Below are 17,178 nucleotides of genomic sequence, written 5' to 3'. Positions count from 1 at the left end.
ATAATGTTCCAGTATTTCAATTCAAACTGGAAGCAACTAGTGTTAAAACAAGACTTCAAGTATTTCAAAGACTTTCACATAAATGTCATTCTTGCGTTATGTACGATCGCCACCGAGACGGCGTCACAAATGGACCCAAACCTTGCGCCACACCAGACAATGCAAGCGTAGGTAAGCTATTTTTAGCCACCAGGCACCTGAGGTCACCCACGCCATCTACCGGTCCCTCTTTGTTTACAAAGTTATGCAGATGGTTGTACTTTTAAAGCCGCGCTTATGTATCCAAGTAAATTGCGTTATTTACGATGTTGCATTTATATTTTATACATGAAGCAGGATTTCGACATATAAATACAAAACTATTTTTTTCAGTTGTATTTTTTAGGAATCAAGGCTGGTTAACTGCCAGACATTTGATAGCTTTCATTGTTCATTAGCATAATCAAGATGGCGACCGCTGTAGATAGCGTTTGCCACAATGACCCCAACTTTGCTGTGATTTGCTCGTTTCTGGACAAGCACAGCGATGCTTTGGGGTTGCCAGAAATTTCTTTTACAGATCTTCAAATTTTTATCGAAGATAACAAAACTGGTAAGAAACCGCATTTGCATATTGCACACCAAACTTTATTTATGAGCATCCCAATTTTTATTCTGAAATTTCATGACCAAAGACGCTTTCCAGTATCATCAACAAATACTTACTTTTTTCACTCGGTAAAATGTGACATAAGAGTGCATTAAAACTAAAAGAAGACTCCAATATACTATACAAAACATGTGTGATGTTTCCTGTGTCTGTTTCTAATTGTGTGGTTTTACTGGCACTGTCAGTGTCACAGATAATTTGAGCCATACCAAACATACGACAGCATGTGATTTGTGAAAAGCAAGATAGCATTCGTTCTAGTTCAGATTACATGCTTTTATTCTATGCTCGCCAAGATATCAGTATTATGCAAAAAGTAGGCATCAATCAGTCAATTTTGTTTTCCTAAATATGGCTTGTGGGACACTGATGTATTCCCTTGTGTCTGTTTTGTTTGTTTCACTTCTTGATGTAAACATTAGGCCTTCTGGCTAGTCAGTTTATATTTAAGTTCAGTTTACAGCTTTGGATATTTGATGTGTCTTTAAGGTACAGGAGCATTTCATGCATTGCAACTGGGCATGATGTTTTCAATTGACTGCTTACAACATTCTGATAAATCCTATATAACTTAATCCAGGGGCATGTAACTCTGTATGGGTGGAATGAGATAAGAGAGTACTCTTCTCAGGGTGAGAGTGTTCAGAAGAGATAATTAAAGACCAATGATGATAGTTCCTTATTGCTGTTTAGCATTTGAGGGTTATAATTCTGAACCGGTTCACAATGCTTCAGTTTTGCTACAAATTGGAGGTCCATACTATTTAACGTCCGGAAGGTTTCATCAGATGTACGGGAGTTAAATAATACAGTGCAGTCAGTCAATAAAACGTGTCTTTCTCAGTTTGAATATATGTAAAGACTAAGTTACGACCACCGGGTCAGTTTGAAATAAATATAATCATATTTGGTACGCAGATTTATCATTTAGAAAGGATAGTGATCATACTGATGTATGTACACTTTTTCTCGATGCTTTTTAGATTTATGTAAAATAGTATTCAGGATTCAGAAGTGAGCAATGAGACTCAGACGAAAAATTAGATGGTATTCGTGATTCAAGGGAGGAGGGGGTTGGCACCCTCATAAATGACACTTTATCATAATTGATACAAGAACACAATCATATAGAATATACTTTATTATTTAGTATCTTTCGCTAGGATGCTCCCTGGCATTGCCTGGACGCTCCCGGACATTATTTAGTAGGACCGCAAATTGGAACTGAATACTAAACATTATTATCTCTTTTCAAGCAGGTCTAGCTACAAAATCTGAGGACTAGTGAAATAAGGTTTATACTAGTCCACTGGACTAGTATTTTACTTAAAGAAAATTTTCTAAGGCTGTCATTGTGAATTTGAATCTACAATCAAACATGTTATATTGCTTGAACACACATATATCATGTTTATCATCAAAACATACATTTCTCAAGAGAGCTCTATCTTGACAACACTGAGAAGGCACCTCAGACAGTTTTGTTACTTGAGGCGAGATAATTTCACTGTCATCTTCTGTTTGATCGTTAATATCAAGTTGTTTTATCTATCTACCTGTCAAAATTTAGGATGTAAAATTTTTATTTCCACCAGACCTCAATCATTATCTGCTATAGAGTTGTCATCTACCTAATGATAACAATGGTAGTCAACAAGGAAATGTCACTGATCCTTCCTGAATTACAACTTTGTGTCAGATTTTGTTAATTATAAACCCTGCTAAAACAGTGTTTACTTTATAGTTTGTGTCATCTTAGAATCCTTTTTCAATTATCACATGGGAATTATCAACTACACCATGTACAACCTGTTCCACTTGTTGGTATTTTTACGTCAGAAATAAGTTTGACATTGGACAAATGTTTGAACCGAACAGTGTGTAATCAGCATGTTACGAACAAGCTTCATCCCATTGCATTACACCTTCTAGTACTAGGGGTGAAACAAAACATCGGTGCATTTTAAGCATCATCGAACACACACACACAATTTTGTTGGTCAAATATCGCAAAATGTGTTGTAATTAGCATTCCAAGTTCACAACTAGAAATAGCAGCTATGAACATGTATCTACAGCTTGCTTGTCCTTTAGAACATGCTCCGAAATATTTATAGTCAAGAAGTTTCCAAGAAGTTGACGTAAATATGTGTATCACGATATGTATTGTAGCATTATCTATGTATCGAGATGCGTATCGTATAGTGACCTTGCTGTATTGTTTCACCCCTATTCAGTACCTGCCCATAATACCTCTGTGAAGAGTAAATTGTTGTCAAACTTGAAAGTACCAGTAGATAGGACCATTGCTGTCTAGGACCTGAAAAATGCTGCTTGACTGGCTCTTAATAAAAGTCTTATCACTTGTAGACAATGTTACAAATCACCTTTTATTATGTGTAATACTGGCTGGTGGCATTAAGCATTAATGACACATTTATATGATCAATAGATAATGATGGTGCATGTGATAATTCAAGCATAGCTTCACAGATTTCATGGTCTGATTCTCAAGTGCTGCTCTGCTGTCACTATGGCAGAAAGAATTGTTGTGAGGCCAGGTTACACAGGGAAGTATCCCAGGTTCTGTCATGTATACAAGAAGGTACCACGTTTCCAGGGAAGAACCATAATATGGCCAACTGTACCCCACTCATCTAATTTGGCTTTGCATAAAGATTATCTTTTACATATTGTAGTTGGTTGAATTCAAGACAATCTAGGCACCGCGATTCGCTGTGCAGAGTTGCTTCCCTTGGGCACGCCAGAAACCTATCATTGTGGGTTCGAATCCCAGTTGGCCCTGATTATGTTTCTAGGTTTGTCAGCACCATACCCGTGCTCGTGGGTTTCACCGAAGTGGTAAACGTCTGAGACCTGCATCACTTCGGGCTTACCTCCCACAATAAGATGACACGCCGTGATAGATCTGGAATGCTGTTAAAAGCGGCGTTAAACCCAACTCACTCAAGACTATTAAGCAAAGGCCATCTATGTTCCGAGATATTATGTATGGATTTTGTTTCATTGGCTAGTTTTGTATCCCTGTCCCTGGTGTAAGTTTTAGGGTGAAACAATACATCGATGCACCAGTATGTCGTGAGATTTCATGATTCCATGTCATATGTTTAAATCATTACAAAAAACTTACTCCCATCAATGCTCGGTTGTTGTTTTCTGCTAGGGGCAGTGAAGTTTGCTCCAAGAAAAAAATGTATTGTACAACAAATTTGTTGTATGATGTTTCTTGCTAGATAAGTTTCATTATATCAGGGTACTGTTCTGAATAGACATGTCTTCTCATCTTCCCGAGGCAAGGGAGTTAACTGACTGTAAAAGTCCAGTTTCCACCCTTGCTGAACTAGACTGGAATTTCTGGGCTCAATCATAGCGACTCTAGTGGCTATTACAAGTTCTGTCCCTTCTATGTCCCTCCTATTGACCAATAATTTTCTACCTAACAAAATGGCAGCACCCAGTGAAGACGTCTGATTGATAAGTAGGATCTATGTTATGATAAAATCTTCCTTTGCAAAGTGCATCGAATCATGTGAGCACCTGGATTAAAAACTTGAAAAGATTTGGAAAGTATCTGTGGACCATGTTGACACCAAGTTGTCGATACACATGCTTTGAACATCCTGCAATCGATGGAAATCTGTACGGCAGTTTACGAACCGGATGTCCATTTCGTTAGGCATATTTTATTGGACTATGCATAGACTCCTTAATCAGGCCAAAATGTAACTCCGTAATTCCAGCCTAGTTCGGCAAGGGTGGAAACTGGACTTTTATAGTCAGTTAACTCCCTTGCCTCAGGAAGATGCAAGCTCCTTCCCAGCGCGTGACACCTTCGTTACACTCTCGGTAACATCGCTGCCACCAGTGTGGGTGCGGCCATTACAAGAATCTTGAAATTTTTTTTTGTCTTTGGGAATGCCATCATATTTGATTTTGCAAAGGTTTATGACTGACCATGTTTTCCAGATGAATTTACTTTGTTGTTTTAATAATCAGATTGGTTCGGGATTGCAGACTAAAGGAAATTCAACATACTTCTCCCTTACATTCTTACTATATCAATTAAAGATGATACTTTTAATGAAATAGAAATTCAAATTGACAAACAAAGAAAGTAATTTATCAGCGGTAAGTGTATTCTGCGTCACGACAGTCGTCACTTGTTTGGCAACATAACGGTCATTCAGTTGCGAGTTCAACTCCAAGCATGGTTGGGGCGAACGGACTATCACTGTGAGGAGCTTGAGGAAGATGGTGTCTTCTTGTATTAGCTGGGTACCCTCCGGTACATAGGACTGTACCCTCCGGTACATAGGACTGTACCCAGAATAGTGCCCTGTGGTACGCATCCCTGCAGGATCTATTTCTGTATCACTACAGGTTTAGCATTGCCTCAGACTGAAAAATAATCGTCTTTTGGCTTCTTTTTTTATCATGACCATTCCTTTGGAAAATGACCCCATTATTTTGTCACTGGTTGGTCAGATAGGCCCTACATTTTTAGCTACTAAAATGAACACTGCAGATTTCAAATTATAAGTCAATGACTTATGATGTGATCTGAATTTTGAGTACATTCTGGTGATCATAGAATGTAATGTTTTGATGAGTAAGGAGGTATGATCTTTGTATTTCAGTCGATAAGGTACTAACTGATCTACATATATTCCTGCTGAGAAGAATTGGCAAGACAAGTGTGACTGCTGAGAGAATAGAGAGGCAACTCGTAAAGGTATGGTAGTACTATCATGATACACATTGTTTCCAACCTAAGCATCGAAAGCAAAGGGTCCGTGTCACTCGAATGTTAAAAGTTGAAAATTTAGGGAGTCCCCAGATTTAAATGCCATAGCAGCAAACATCAATGATCCCGGACCGTTTTATTTTGAAGACAGATACATTTCATGACACTTATGACACAATGTTGTTTCTATGTGGAACACTGACATTGTTCGTTACATATGGCTGACAAGATGTCTTTATTAACCGATCAGCTACCACAAGGGTTACATTTAGCATTAGGTTTTTTGCATGTTGTGGTATACAGTGATTGTTATTAATTTAATTGTTTTTAAATGATACAGAATGATCATAATTATGTTCTGATGAATGCGATGATTGATTGTAAGTGATGATTCCTTGTACTGTTGCCATGGTTGCTGATGCTGTGATCAATAATAATCAATATTATCTGTAGTGGAGATGTAAAAGATTTGTTGAAAGTGTTGGATCATTCCTTTGATCTATAAATAATTATTTGTAACCATAATCATCATCAGTATCATACACAACCAATCAAGTTACTTTCATTTATCATGTATATGAAGAGAGATTCTAGAAATCTCAGACAAAAAGGTTTACAGAATTTTAAGAAACCAATAACCATGATGATTATGACCAAAAATCATTAATAATATCCAGTAATTTTATACTTTAAATTGCAGTTTCTAAGTTTGACAGGTTTGCAGTGAATTCTCTCTTGAAATATTCTGTATCTATCATATCTTTGTTCCTAGTTTTGCCACAACTTCTCTGATGTCGATGCATGGGAAATAGAGAGAATTGGTTACCGATTGGCCAAAGTTTCTACAAAACTGAGGATTTTAAAGGTGAGAACCATTAAGGCATTCTTTCTAGTCTTCCTTTTTTTAGAAAACATAATGCATCAATTTAATTTGTGTCCATAATCTAAGGATGTCACCAAGAAGACCTATATATGCTACTCAAAAGAAGATAAAGCAGTGGTAGAAACTAACAGTTTTAGTCCACTAGTCCTTATAATGATAACATATAGCAAAACCCTTAAAAATGGCAAATGTCTACTAGTCCTTATGATACGTTTTCTAACTATTGGTCAGATTGGCAAGGACTATAGGACTAGAGCCAATTTCTAACCCTGTTAAAGTACACCCCCAATTCTTTCATTTTAACCAGCTGTTAACTTTATGACATTTTATCATTTAGATTTTGCTGAAAGCTTTTATCATGTTTACAAATTCTAAAATGTAACAGAAACTTTGAGTGATTCAAGCATTCTTTGAAGATTGATAAATGAATAATCATGTAATGAGTAGTAGGGGTGTCATGATTCACAATATATTGATGCGATAATATTTTCAGATGATACGATAATCTATGTATCAATAATACTCTCAGACGATACGATACACACTTACCTGTATCAATTCATATTTTGGATAAATTTGTTTTGATTGAAATGAGACATGTCAAGCTTCAACTATGAGACCAGATGCTCAGGAAGTTTTAAGCCTAATAGTCTTTATGCCCTATGAAATATTTAATTCGCTCAAAATTGCAAAAGTAACAAATGTTATATCTGGGATAACACTTTCTGAGTAAAGTACAGATTTTCATACCTTTTTGGGTTGAGTCCTTTCCGAGATTCGAACCAACAATGCCAGAGTGAGGCGCCTAATCGCCATCACACCAAGCCACCGAGTGGAAGCTTCGGTGGCTGAGTGGGTTAGGTCGCTGACTTTGTGTGCTGGTGATTAGGTGCCTCACTCTGGCAGTGTTGGTTAGAATCTTGGACGGGGCTCAACCCAAAAAAGTACGAGAATCTGTACTTGACTCAGAAAGTGACTCAGATATAACATTTGTTACTTTACTGCAATTTTGAGCGAATTGAGACTGAAAGGTGAGTTCAAGACAACCAGGAATTTGACACATCCAGTTTGACATATCAGATTATTACTGATGATAAAATATTGAAGGAATTCGCAGAGACTGAAAGGTGAGTTCAAGACAACCAGGAATTTGACACATCCAGTTCGACATATCAGATTATTACTGATGATAAAATATTGAAGGAATTCGCAGAGACTGAAAGGTGAGTTCAAGACAACCAGGAATTTGACACATCCAGTTCGACATATCAGATTATTACTGATGATAAAATATTGAAGGAATTCGCAGAGACTGAAAGGTGAGTTCAAGACAACCAGGAATTTGACACATCCAGTTTGACATATCAGATTATTACTGATGATAAAATATTGAAGGAATTCGCAGAGACTGAAAGGTGAGTTCAAGACAACCAGGAATTTGACACATCCAGTTCCATGTATCAGATTATAAATGATGATAAAATATTGAAGGAATTCGCAGAGACTGAATGGTGAGTTCGAGTCAACCAGGAATTTGACACATCCAAGTTCAAAACGCTGAGGTTTGACTGTAAAAATAACAAAGTACATGTCACTCATATCATTAATAAATGGCATACAGATGCTCTAATGTCAGTGAAAGCGAATGATTTTATGAGGGAAATGGCTGATATATTGAATGGTGGGGTTGATGTATAAAAAACATGATTTGATTTCTAACAGGCCGAAAAAATGAAAATTTCTTTTAAAAAAAACAGTATAGCTGCAAAAATCTAAAATGAGACACAGGCTGTGCGACGTAGCTGATGGTGACTGAATTATATTACACTGTCTATGGTCAACGCAAAAATTAATTACAGAAAATGGAAATAAAAACTTAAAACTTTATAAAAATTAAAAGGGCAAGTGAAAATATTGCGGGACTAGTACAAAAAAAATATCTACTTGCCCTGCAGGACAAGTTGAGTTTAACAGTCTGACGTCTTAAGAATCAGTTATGGTGAGAATGACATATGATTAAGAGTTCATTCCCCTCATGTGTTTCCATTTCATAAATGTCATATGTTATATGTATAAGGAACAAAACAAAGATCCGCATAATACTACAGTCGAACCTCGTTATCTCGAACACCGCTATCTCGAATGTACGGATATCTTGAACTTGTTCTCCAGTCCTGACTGATTTACTGTATAAATTTTCATGCATTGTTATCTCAAATATCCAGATATCACGAAGTCACGGTCCTGCTAGGTTTGAGCGAATAGTGTTGCAGTTGTCATGGGATTACAATTGATATACATTACGGCAGGGTTGTTTGAGTGGTATGTTCATAATCTGGAAACTAAAAAGGTCAAATCAAAGCAAGTTAACAAAGCTAGTCCCATGTAACACAAAGATAAACAAACAATATATTCATACACAGTTTCTAAAGTTACTTTATCACGCGATAATAGGGGCACAGGTGGCCAAGTCATTTAAGGTGCCGCAATTTGCTGTGTAGAGTTACATCCCTTTTTCGCACCAGAAACCTATGATTGTGGGTTGAAATTATATTTTTTGGTTCGTCAGCATCATACCCGTGCTCATGGGTGTTGTCAAAGTAGTAACTGTCTGAAACCTACATCACACCCTTCCCGGTCAAGCTGACACACTGAGATATGACTGGAATACTGGTCAAGGCGATGTTAAACCCTCACTCACTCAATCACTCAAAATTACTGCTGAAACACTTATCATTATAAGAATGACATGGTATGATTAAGATAATTTTACCCTAGCCAAAGGCTTGTTGAATTTAATTTATTTTCCAAATATATGATGTTTAAGATACAGAAAGTAGTAAATCTTCTGATAATCTTTATTTAATTTTGTTTATATTTTTCAGAATCTGCTGGAGTGCCAGTTTGATTATAACACCAAATTCAAAGAAAAGGTCAATGAGCGGAAAGCTGAGGAGATGCGTTTCCAGCCAGTGGGGCGGGACAAGAACGGCCTGGCCTACTGGTACCTTCTGGTGAGTAGTCCTTGCGTCATTTTCGTAACTGCAGTCATACAACATCCACTAACCAAGGCTGTGTACATGTTAAATCTACTGCCATTCTAACTAAACCATGACATCATCTTGCAGGATCAGGACCAGAACCTCCTGGTGTACCGAGAGGAACAGGATGATGCTGACAGTGAGACATGGCAACTGGTCTGCTGGTGAGTTCTTCATACAGTGCTTCTACTGTTGTGCCTAGCTAGTGGCCCATGAAGTACCGGGGTAGAGTAGGTCTTCAGCAACCCATGCTTGCTGTAAAAGGCGACTATGCTTGTCGTAAAAGACGAGTATGCTTGTCATAAGAGGGGACTAATGGGATCAGGGGTGGTCAGGCTCGCTGACTTGGTTGATGCATGTCATCGATCCAAATTGCGTGGATTGATACTCATGATATTAATCACTGGATTGTCTGGTCCAGACTTGATTATTTACAAACCGCTGTCATATAGCTAGAATATGCTGAGTACGGCAATAAACAACAAACAAACCAACTAACAAAACCAAGCCTAGCTAGTGTTTGTTGACCCTATGAGAACCCGGGTTACAATAGATAGCTGGTCTATTGCTTGTCAGAAGAAACAACTAAATTGGATCTACGTGCCACCGACCATTTGCTAGTATTCACAGGCCGCCATGTTATGGCTTGAATATTGCTGACTGCAGCTGGAAACAACAATGTATTTAATTATTTGGTTATTTGGTTAATTATTTCTTGTATCTTATGCATAGAATATGTAGAGATATTCTTGTTATGTCCCTGCAGAATTGTGTAGATATGAATGATTAAAATGCCTTAATAGGAATGGCTTAGCTTGATTATGATTCAGTAGTTTATGTAAGATCACTCTAAATAGACCTCCTCCGTGGTCTAGTGGTAGAGCGTCCGCCCGGAGAGCGGAAGGTCCGGTGTTCGATCCCCGACCGCATCATACCAAAAGACATTAAAATTTGGTACTTGTTACCCTGTCTGGCGCTCGGCATTAAGGGCTAAAACAAGGACTGGTCGGCTCGGAGTCAGTATACTGTGTCTGAGTGGGGTATTCATGTTAAACTGTGGCATGGTATCTCAGTGAGCTAGCACTATAAATCGGCATCAGTCCTGGCTAGTACAAGCAGCCACACACACACATGTGCATGCACGTCGCTATATAAGTGCAATAATCTTGGACGCGACGTTAAACCCCATTTCATCTCACCTCACTCTAAATAGTTTCATTTATCTTTTGTCATGATACCCTATAAAGGATATTTCAAGAGTTTGAGTGAGGTAATCTTGTCCCCAACATTTTTGTTTTTTTACAGGCAAGACAATTGTGTAACTGAAGATGACTGCTTCTAATCAAATGAATTACTTTGTTTCATGCAGTCTTTAATATTTGTTAGCAACTTTTACAATTCATTGTCTTTTTCAAAGAATGTGTTGGCTATGTTTATTGCTATTTTGTTTCAGCAACCGGGATGACTTGGCCAAGTTGATATCAAAGCTCAAGGAAGAAGGGGATTTAAAGTTTGATGATATTAGTTGTGAGTTTATTCTTAATCATTGTTATTCCTTTGTCTTATTTATAGGAGTTAACTTGTAACATGATTATGTATGTGTTGGCAACTATGTTTGTTCTAGTTAGGGCTGTGACGAGTCCAAATTTACTACCCGGCCACCCCCCCATATGTCAAAATGAAATCAGATACACGTATAAAACGATCTGGTCATGCATACACTGAGGGTGACTGACATTTATTCAAACATATGAAGGTCAGATGGAATGTGTACATAGTCAGAGTGAGTGAGAATGGTTTTACGCCGCTTTTAGCAATATTTACGCAACATCATGGCGGGGCACACCGGAAAATGGGCTTCACACATTGTACCCATGGCCTTCGAAGTGGCGAGCCAATGCTTGAACCACTAGGCTACCCCACCACCAACATGCGAAAATTAGTGACATGTAGTGTAACCATACAGTTGTAGATAATTTTTATTAAACAATTTATCACATGACTAATCATGGGTCTGGTTGGTCCTGTGGGTACCCAGGTCCTTCTCAGTACCCTCCTGACCCGAGTACCCGAGTTCACCGTCCCAGCCCTAGTTCTAATGATCAATTCAGCAAGACCACTTTAATACAAATTATCCGCGTGAGATAACATGAAAACCAGGAAAGATGCAGAGGGGTAGAAACTAACACTTTTAGTCTACTAGTTCTTATAATGATAAGGGGGGCACGGGGGGCCCAGTCGTCTAAGGCGCTGCGATTCGCTGTGCAGAGTTGCGTCCCGTGGGTACGCCAGAAACCTATGATTGTGGTTTCGAATCCCGGTTCGCCTCGATTATGTTTCTAGGTTTGTCAGCACCATACCCGTGCTCGTGGGTTTCACCGAAGTGGTAAACGTCTAAGACCTGCATCACTTCGGGCTTTCCTCCCACATTAAGCTGACTGATATAACTGTAATACTGTTAAAAGCGGCGTTAAACCCAACTCACTCACTCACTCTCTCACCTTATGATGATAACATATACTCTCTCACTCACTCACTCACTCACTCACTCACTCACTCACCTCATAATGATAACATATAGCAAAATCCTTAAAAATGGCAAATTTCTACTCGTCCTTATGATACCTTAACTTTTGGGCAGTTTGGCCAGGACTAAAGGACTAGTGCCAATTTCTAACGCTGATGGATCAGGTGGCTTGGTTGATGGTGTGTGAACATGCCCGACAGCGTTGATCATTGCTTATAATATTGATCACAGGATTGTCTGGATCAGACTTGATTTTTTTTAAGGGGGACCAAGCATGTAGCTTGAATATTGTTGAATTTAGCATTAAAAGGATCATGCATGCACACATTAATTTTTCTTGAGGCAGTCTTTACAATTCTTTCATGTGATGAATGTATTTAAAGTTGTTTCCTTTAACAGTGAACCTAATGAGTTCCTCAAGTTCTACTTGACCTTTGACATTTAGTTGCGAAAACTTCACATTTTCTTTTTTTATTACTTCAAACAGTACACAAGCTTAACTGCTAATTTGAATGATTTAGGATCAGTGTTGTTATATATATTTGATCACACTTTCTCAAAACAAATCAACCATGGTCTGTTCTTTAATTCTGCCATGTTTGTTCACAGCATCTTCTACAAAGAGCAGCAAAGAAGGAAGTCCTGAGGCAGTAATTAAGGAAGAGCTCAAACAGGAAGATGAGGATGGGTCAGAGGTCAAAGTGAAATTGGAGAAGAGTGAGATCAAGGTCGAAGATGTCCAGATCAAACAGGAAGTGAAAGAAGAGCCAGAAAACCAAGAAGAATCTGCAAAGGGAGGCAAGTCTGTTAAAGAAGAACAAGAAGTGTCACAATCTAAAAAGGAGTCAGTGTCAAGCAAAGAAGATGATGTGATTAAAAGCTCTGAAAATGCTAAGAAAGAACAAAAAGGTGATGATTCCAAAACGAAAGATCCTGAGGAATCAGAGAAGAAAGAGAGTGAGAAAAAGATAGAAAAGGAGCAGGAAGGAAAGAAAGATGAAAAATCTGAAAAGACGCGTGAAGAGAAAGCCCAGGAGAAACATGGACCCGACAGACCAGAGAGCAAGGTAGATGACACAGGAGGAACAGGATCATCAGCTTCTCCAGAGGCAAAGAAGGATGGGAATGTAGGAAAGGAGTTTAAAGAGAAAACAGAAGAGAAGGAAACCCCTTCAGATAAACATGACAAACATTCTGTAAATAAGAGTGAGAAAACGGAGACAGATAAATCTGATGTCAGATCAGAAAAAAAGGAAACAAAACCAACGAAAGACCAAGAAGACAAGTCTGAAGAAAAGTCCAGCAGTGTTGAGGTGGGTGAAGAAAAGGGTATACCTACTGATGTACAGTCCAAGAGAGATGATAAAAAATCTTCAAGTGAAAAACACATTGAAGCCAATACAGTTGAGAAAAACATCTCAGAAGCTTCTAAAAAGATGGTTACATCCAATGAGAAGGGTAAAGGTAAGGTTTGTAATGTTGACAAAGATTCATCAAAGGAAAAATCTGAGAGCAATAGTTCACAAAAGAAATCAGAAGATGTGACAGAAAAGAAGAATTCTGAAAATGACTGTGATCAAAAATCCAAGAAATCAGATAATCTGGTGGAAACCGTAAACGATGATAGTAAATCACAAGAAACTGTCGGAAAAAAAGATGCAAAGAAAGACACTATTGATGAGAGTAAAGCAAATAAAGATTCAGGTTCAAAGTCAAAGGATTCTAGGTCTTCGAATGTTGATTGTGAAACGAAGTGTATAGGACAAAAAGAAAAGTCAGCTAGTGCCCCTAAACCTGATTCTAAAGTAGAAAAAGAGGATACAACCAAAGTATCCCTCAAGGGAACAACAGTGGAAATAATAGAAAGTAGGGGGAAGAAAGATGAAAAAAGAAAAGAAGAGGAGGAAACTGAAGAAAAGAAAGTGAAGAAAGATGAAGAAAAGAAAGTGAAGAAAGATGAAACAAAAGATAAGAAAGAAGAAACAAAAGATAAGAAAGAGGAAACAAAAGATAAAAAAGAGGAAACAAAAGATAAAAAAGAGGAAACAAAAGATAAGAAAGAGGAAACAAAAGATAAGAAAGAGGAAACAAAAGATAAGAAAGATGAAAGGAAAGATAAGAAAGAAAAAACAAATGGAAAGAAAGACAAAATCAGAGGAGATAAAGAGGAAACAAAAGGAAAGAAGGAACAAGCGAAAGAGAAGTTAGAAGATGCAAAAGATAAGCAAGCGAAAGAGGAAGAAGATTCTTCAGGTAAACATAAAGATATAGCCAGCTCAGGAGAAGCGGAAGAAGAGACAGAACCTGTCAAAAGAAAACTACAGACTGACAATGAAAAACAGATCAAACCCAACGAGGAAAGTGTAGAAAAAAGGGATATAAGTAGTGAAAAAACTGATTGTGAAAGTGATAATTCAAAAGATTGTGACAAATCTTCCAAAGACAGTAAGGCACAAAAAGAGGAATCAAACAAACAGACTAAAGATTCAGACTGTGTAACTTCAGAAGTGAAGGAACAATCTAAAGATTCTAGTGTTGATAGTGACAAAAAGTCTGATTCCAAGAAGTCTGCTCAAAGTGCTAAAACAGACTCAAGTGGTGTAAGCTCAAAGGCAGAGGACAGTATAGAAAAAGATAGTGGTAAGAAGGATAAGAAGGATAAGAAAAAGAAAGCTAAGTCAAGGAGAGGTAAAGATGATTCTCCCAAAGAGGACAGAGACAATAAGGATGGTTCTGTTAGTGATAAAGAAGATAATGGAAGCGATAGTGTTGATCATAGTCCAGATGTTCAAGAAACCGTTAAGGGAAAGAGAAAAAAAGCTGTTAAACATAGTAAAAAGACAGATAAGCCTTCCAAAGACAAAGATGTTGATGGAAGCTGTGATGAAGATGAGGAAGAAACTGTCACATCCAAAGAAAATGTTTCTAGAGCCAAACGTAGATCAAAGAAGGAAAAGAATAGAAAGGGTTCCGATGAAGATGAGAAGGATGAAGATTCAGAAAAGGATGAAGACACAAAGGAAGATAAGAAGGAAGAGTCTAGGAAAAGATCTGTACCTGAAGTAAAACCACGACCAACACCAACCAGAAGTTCTCGACGAGCCAGGAAGATGCCAGATAAATATGAGGACCTGGAAAATTTACCTTCACGGCGCTCAGCTAGAAAAAGGACGGTGCCAAAAGAATCTGAGGCTGCAGAAAATGGTTCCTTAGATAGTGAAAATTCTAAAGATACACCTGGTAAAACTAAAACTGCTCGGAAGTTGAAGGATGGTAATGATGATTCTGATACCGAAGACTATGATCATAATAAGGAGAATTCAATGAAGCGGAAAGGAGGAAGAGGCGTGAAAAGAACAGCTGATCGTGGCTCAAAGGAACCAACTGGAAAGAAAGCAAAACGAGGTGCATCCAGAAGTCGTGGTGGCCAAAGGTCAAGGGCAAAGCGAAAAGGAAATGTGTCTTCATCAGAGAGTGATAGTGAAGATGTGCCCCTCAGTAGGGTGAAAGGAGGTAAAGGTCGAGGAGGAAGAGCAGCAAGAGGGGGAAGTGTACGAGGGCGGGGAAGAGGAGCAGCAGCACCAGATCCTGTTGTTACAAACGGAGACAAGACTCAAGTAAGAATTAGATGCACAGATTTCTATGTGATTTAGCTTTGTATTTTCTTGAAGACTAATTCCCAAATAATCCATGTCTTTGAAGGCAACCAAAAGTGGCTGTAGTTGATGTGTGACCACTGTGACTTTAGTTGATGTGTGACCACTGTGACTTTAGTTGATGTGAGACCTGTGTGACTTTAGTTGATGTGTGACCAGTGTGACTTTAGTTGATGTGTGACCAGTGTGACTTTAGTTGATGTGTGACCAGTGTGACTTTAGTTGATGTGTGACCACTGTGACTTTAGTTGATGTGTGACCTGTGTGACTTTAATTGATGTGTGACCTGTGTGACTTTAGTTGATGTGTGACCACTGTGACTTTAGTTGATGTGTGACCACTGTGACTTTAATTGATGTTTGACCTGTGTGACTTTAGTTGATGTGTGACAACTGTGACTTTAGTTGATGTGTGACCAGTGTGACTGATGTGTGACCTGTGTGACTTTAGTTGATGTGAGACCACTGTGACTTTAGTTGATGTGTGACCAGTGTGACTTTAGTTGATGTGTGACCTGTGTGACTTTAGTTGATGTGTGACCAGTGTGACTTTAGTTGATGTGTGACCAGTGTGACTTTAGTTGATGTGTGACCACTGTGACTTTAGTTGATGTGTGACCTGTGTGACTTTAATTGATGTGTGACCTGTGTGACTTTAGTTGATGTGTGACCACTGTGACTTTAGTTGATGTGTGACCACTGTGACTTTAGTTGATGTGTGACCACTGTGACTTTAATTGATGTGTGACAACTGTGACTTTAGTTGATGTGTGACAACTGTGACTTTAGTTGATGTGTGACCAGTGTGACTGATGTGTGACCTGTGTGACTTTAGTTGATGTGAGACCACTGTGACTTTAGTTGATGTGTGACCATTGTGACTTTAGTTGATGTGTGACCACTGTGACTTTAGTATGACTGACCATATAAACAGTTGAATACATGGACAGCATTTTGCATGTTTTCAAAGTTGCCATGCAAACCCTTTTATCACACACTATAGTGCAGTGAACTTTCCTGCCACTATTTCAGTGCTTTCAGTTTTACATGCTTTTGTTTGTTGCAACGTTTGAGAATTAGTTAAATTAGACATCACAAAATAAGTTTTGTTGCTTTATGTTTATGAGTATAACATTTTTAGTCCACTAGTCCTTATAAAGATAACATGTAGCAAAACCCTTAAGAAAAATTTCTACTAGTCCTTATGATACCTTAACTATTTGACACTTTGGCAAGGACTACAGGACTAGTGCCAATTTCTAACGCTGGCCTATGCTGAACATTGCTTGCTCATGTCCATATCATCTATCACCAGAAGAAGAAACAAGTGTCTGAAACCAGCAGTGATGATTCAGACTACTGCCCAGGGAAGAAGAAGGGGAAAGGCAAAGGTCGAGGTCGAGCACGGAAGAGGAAGGCGTCTGATGCTGAGGATTCCAGTGAAAATGGACCCAAGAGGGGAGGGCGGCGCCGGAAGCGGCCACCGTCTTCTGATTCATTTAGTGATGACCTATCTGAGTCTTCGGAAGACCTGGTGTTTGGGCCATCAGGCGAGGACGAGTTTCAGCAAGAGGAGCTCAACACTGATGACGAGGACTTCTTAACTCCCAAGGGCAGGAACTATCAGAGACAGATTGCCAGAGCAGGTATGCAAGTAA

General features: G+C 38.5%; 1 protein-coding gene across 2 annotated transcripts in view; it reads left to right on the top strand.

Annotated features, from left to right (window-relative positions):
• The first annotated feature begins 447 nt into the window (after positions 1–447).
• The window catches only part of LOC139448061 (remodeling and spacing factor 1-like), a 31,266-nt gene continuing 14,535 nt past the window's right edge, over positions 448–17,178 (top strand). The window contains exons 1-8 of one of the 2 annotated variants that reach the window (XM_071229563.1): positions 448–592; positions 5,308–5,402; positions 6,187–6,279; positions 9,183–9,311; positions 9,426–9,502; positions 10,792–10,865; positions 12,475–15,482; positions 16,839–17,166. In XM_071229563.1, the coding sequence (XP_071085664.1) occupies positions 448–592; positions 5,308–5,402; positions 6,187–6,279; positions 9,183–9,311; positions 9,426–9,502; positions 10,792–10,865; positions 12,475–15,482; positions 16,839–17,166 (3,949 nt within the window). Of the gene's footprint in view, positions 593–5,307; positions 5,403–6,186; positions 6,280–9,182; positions 9,312–9,425; positions 9,503–10,791; positions 10,866–12,474; positions 15,483–16,835; positions 17,167–17,178 lie in introns of both variants that reach the window. The other variant, XM_071229562.1, reaches the window with a different exon arrangement.

Source organism: Haliotis cracherodii, unplaced genomic scaffold (genome assembly GCF_022045235.1).
Source record: "Haliotis cracherodii isolate W230 unplaced genomic scaffold, xgHalCrac1.p SCAF_7, whole genome shotgun sequence".
NCBI classification, from domain to species: domain Eukaryota; kingdom Metazoa; phylum Mollusca; class Gastropoda; order Lepetellida; family Haliotidae; genus Haliotis; species Haliotis cracherodii.
This window is presented reverse-complemented; position numbering and strand designations above follow the sequence as displayed.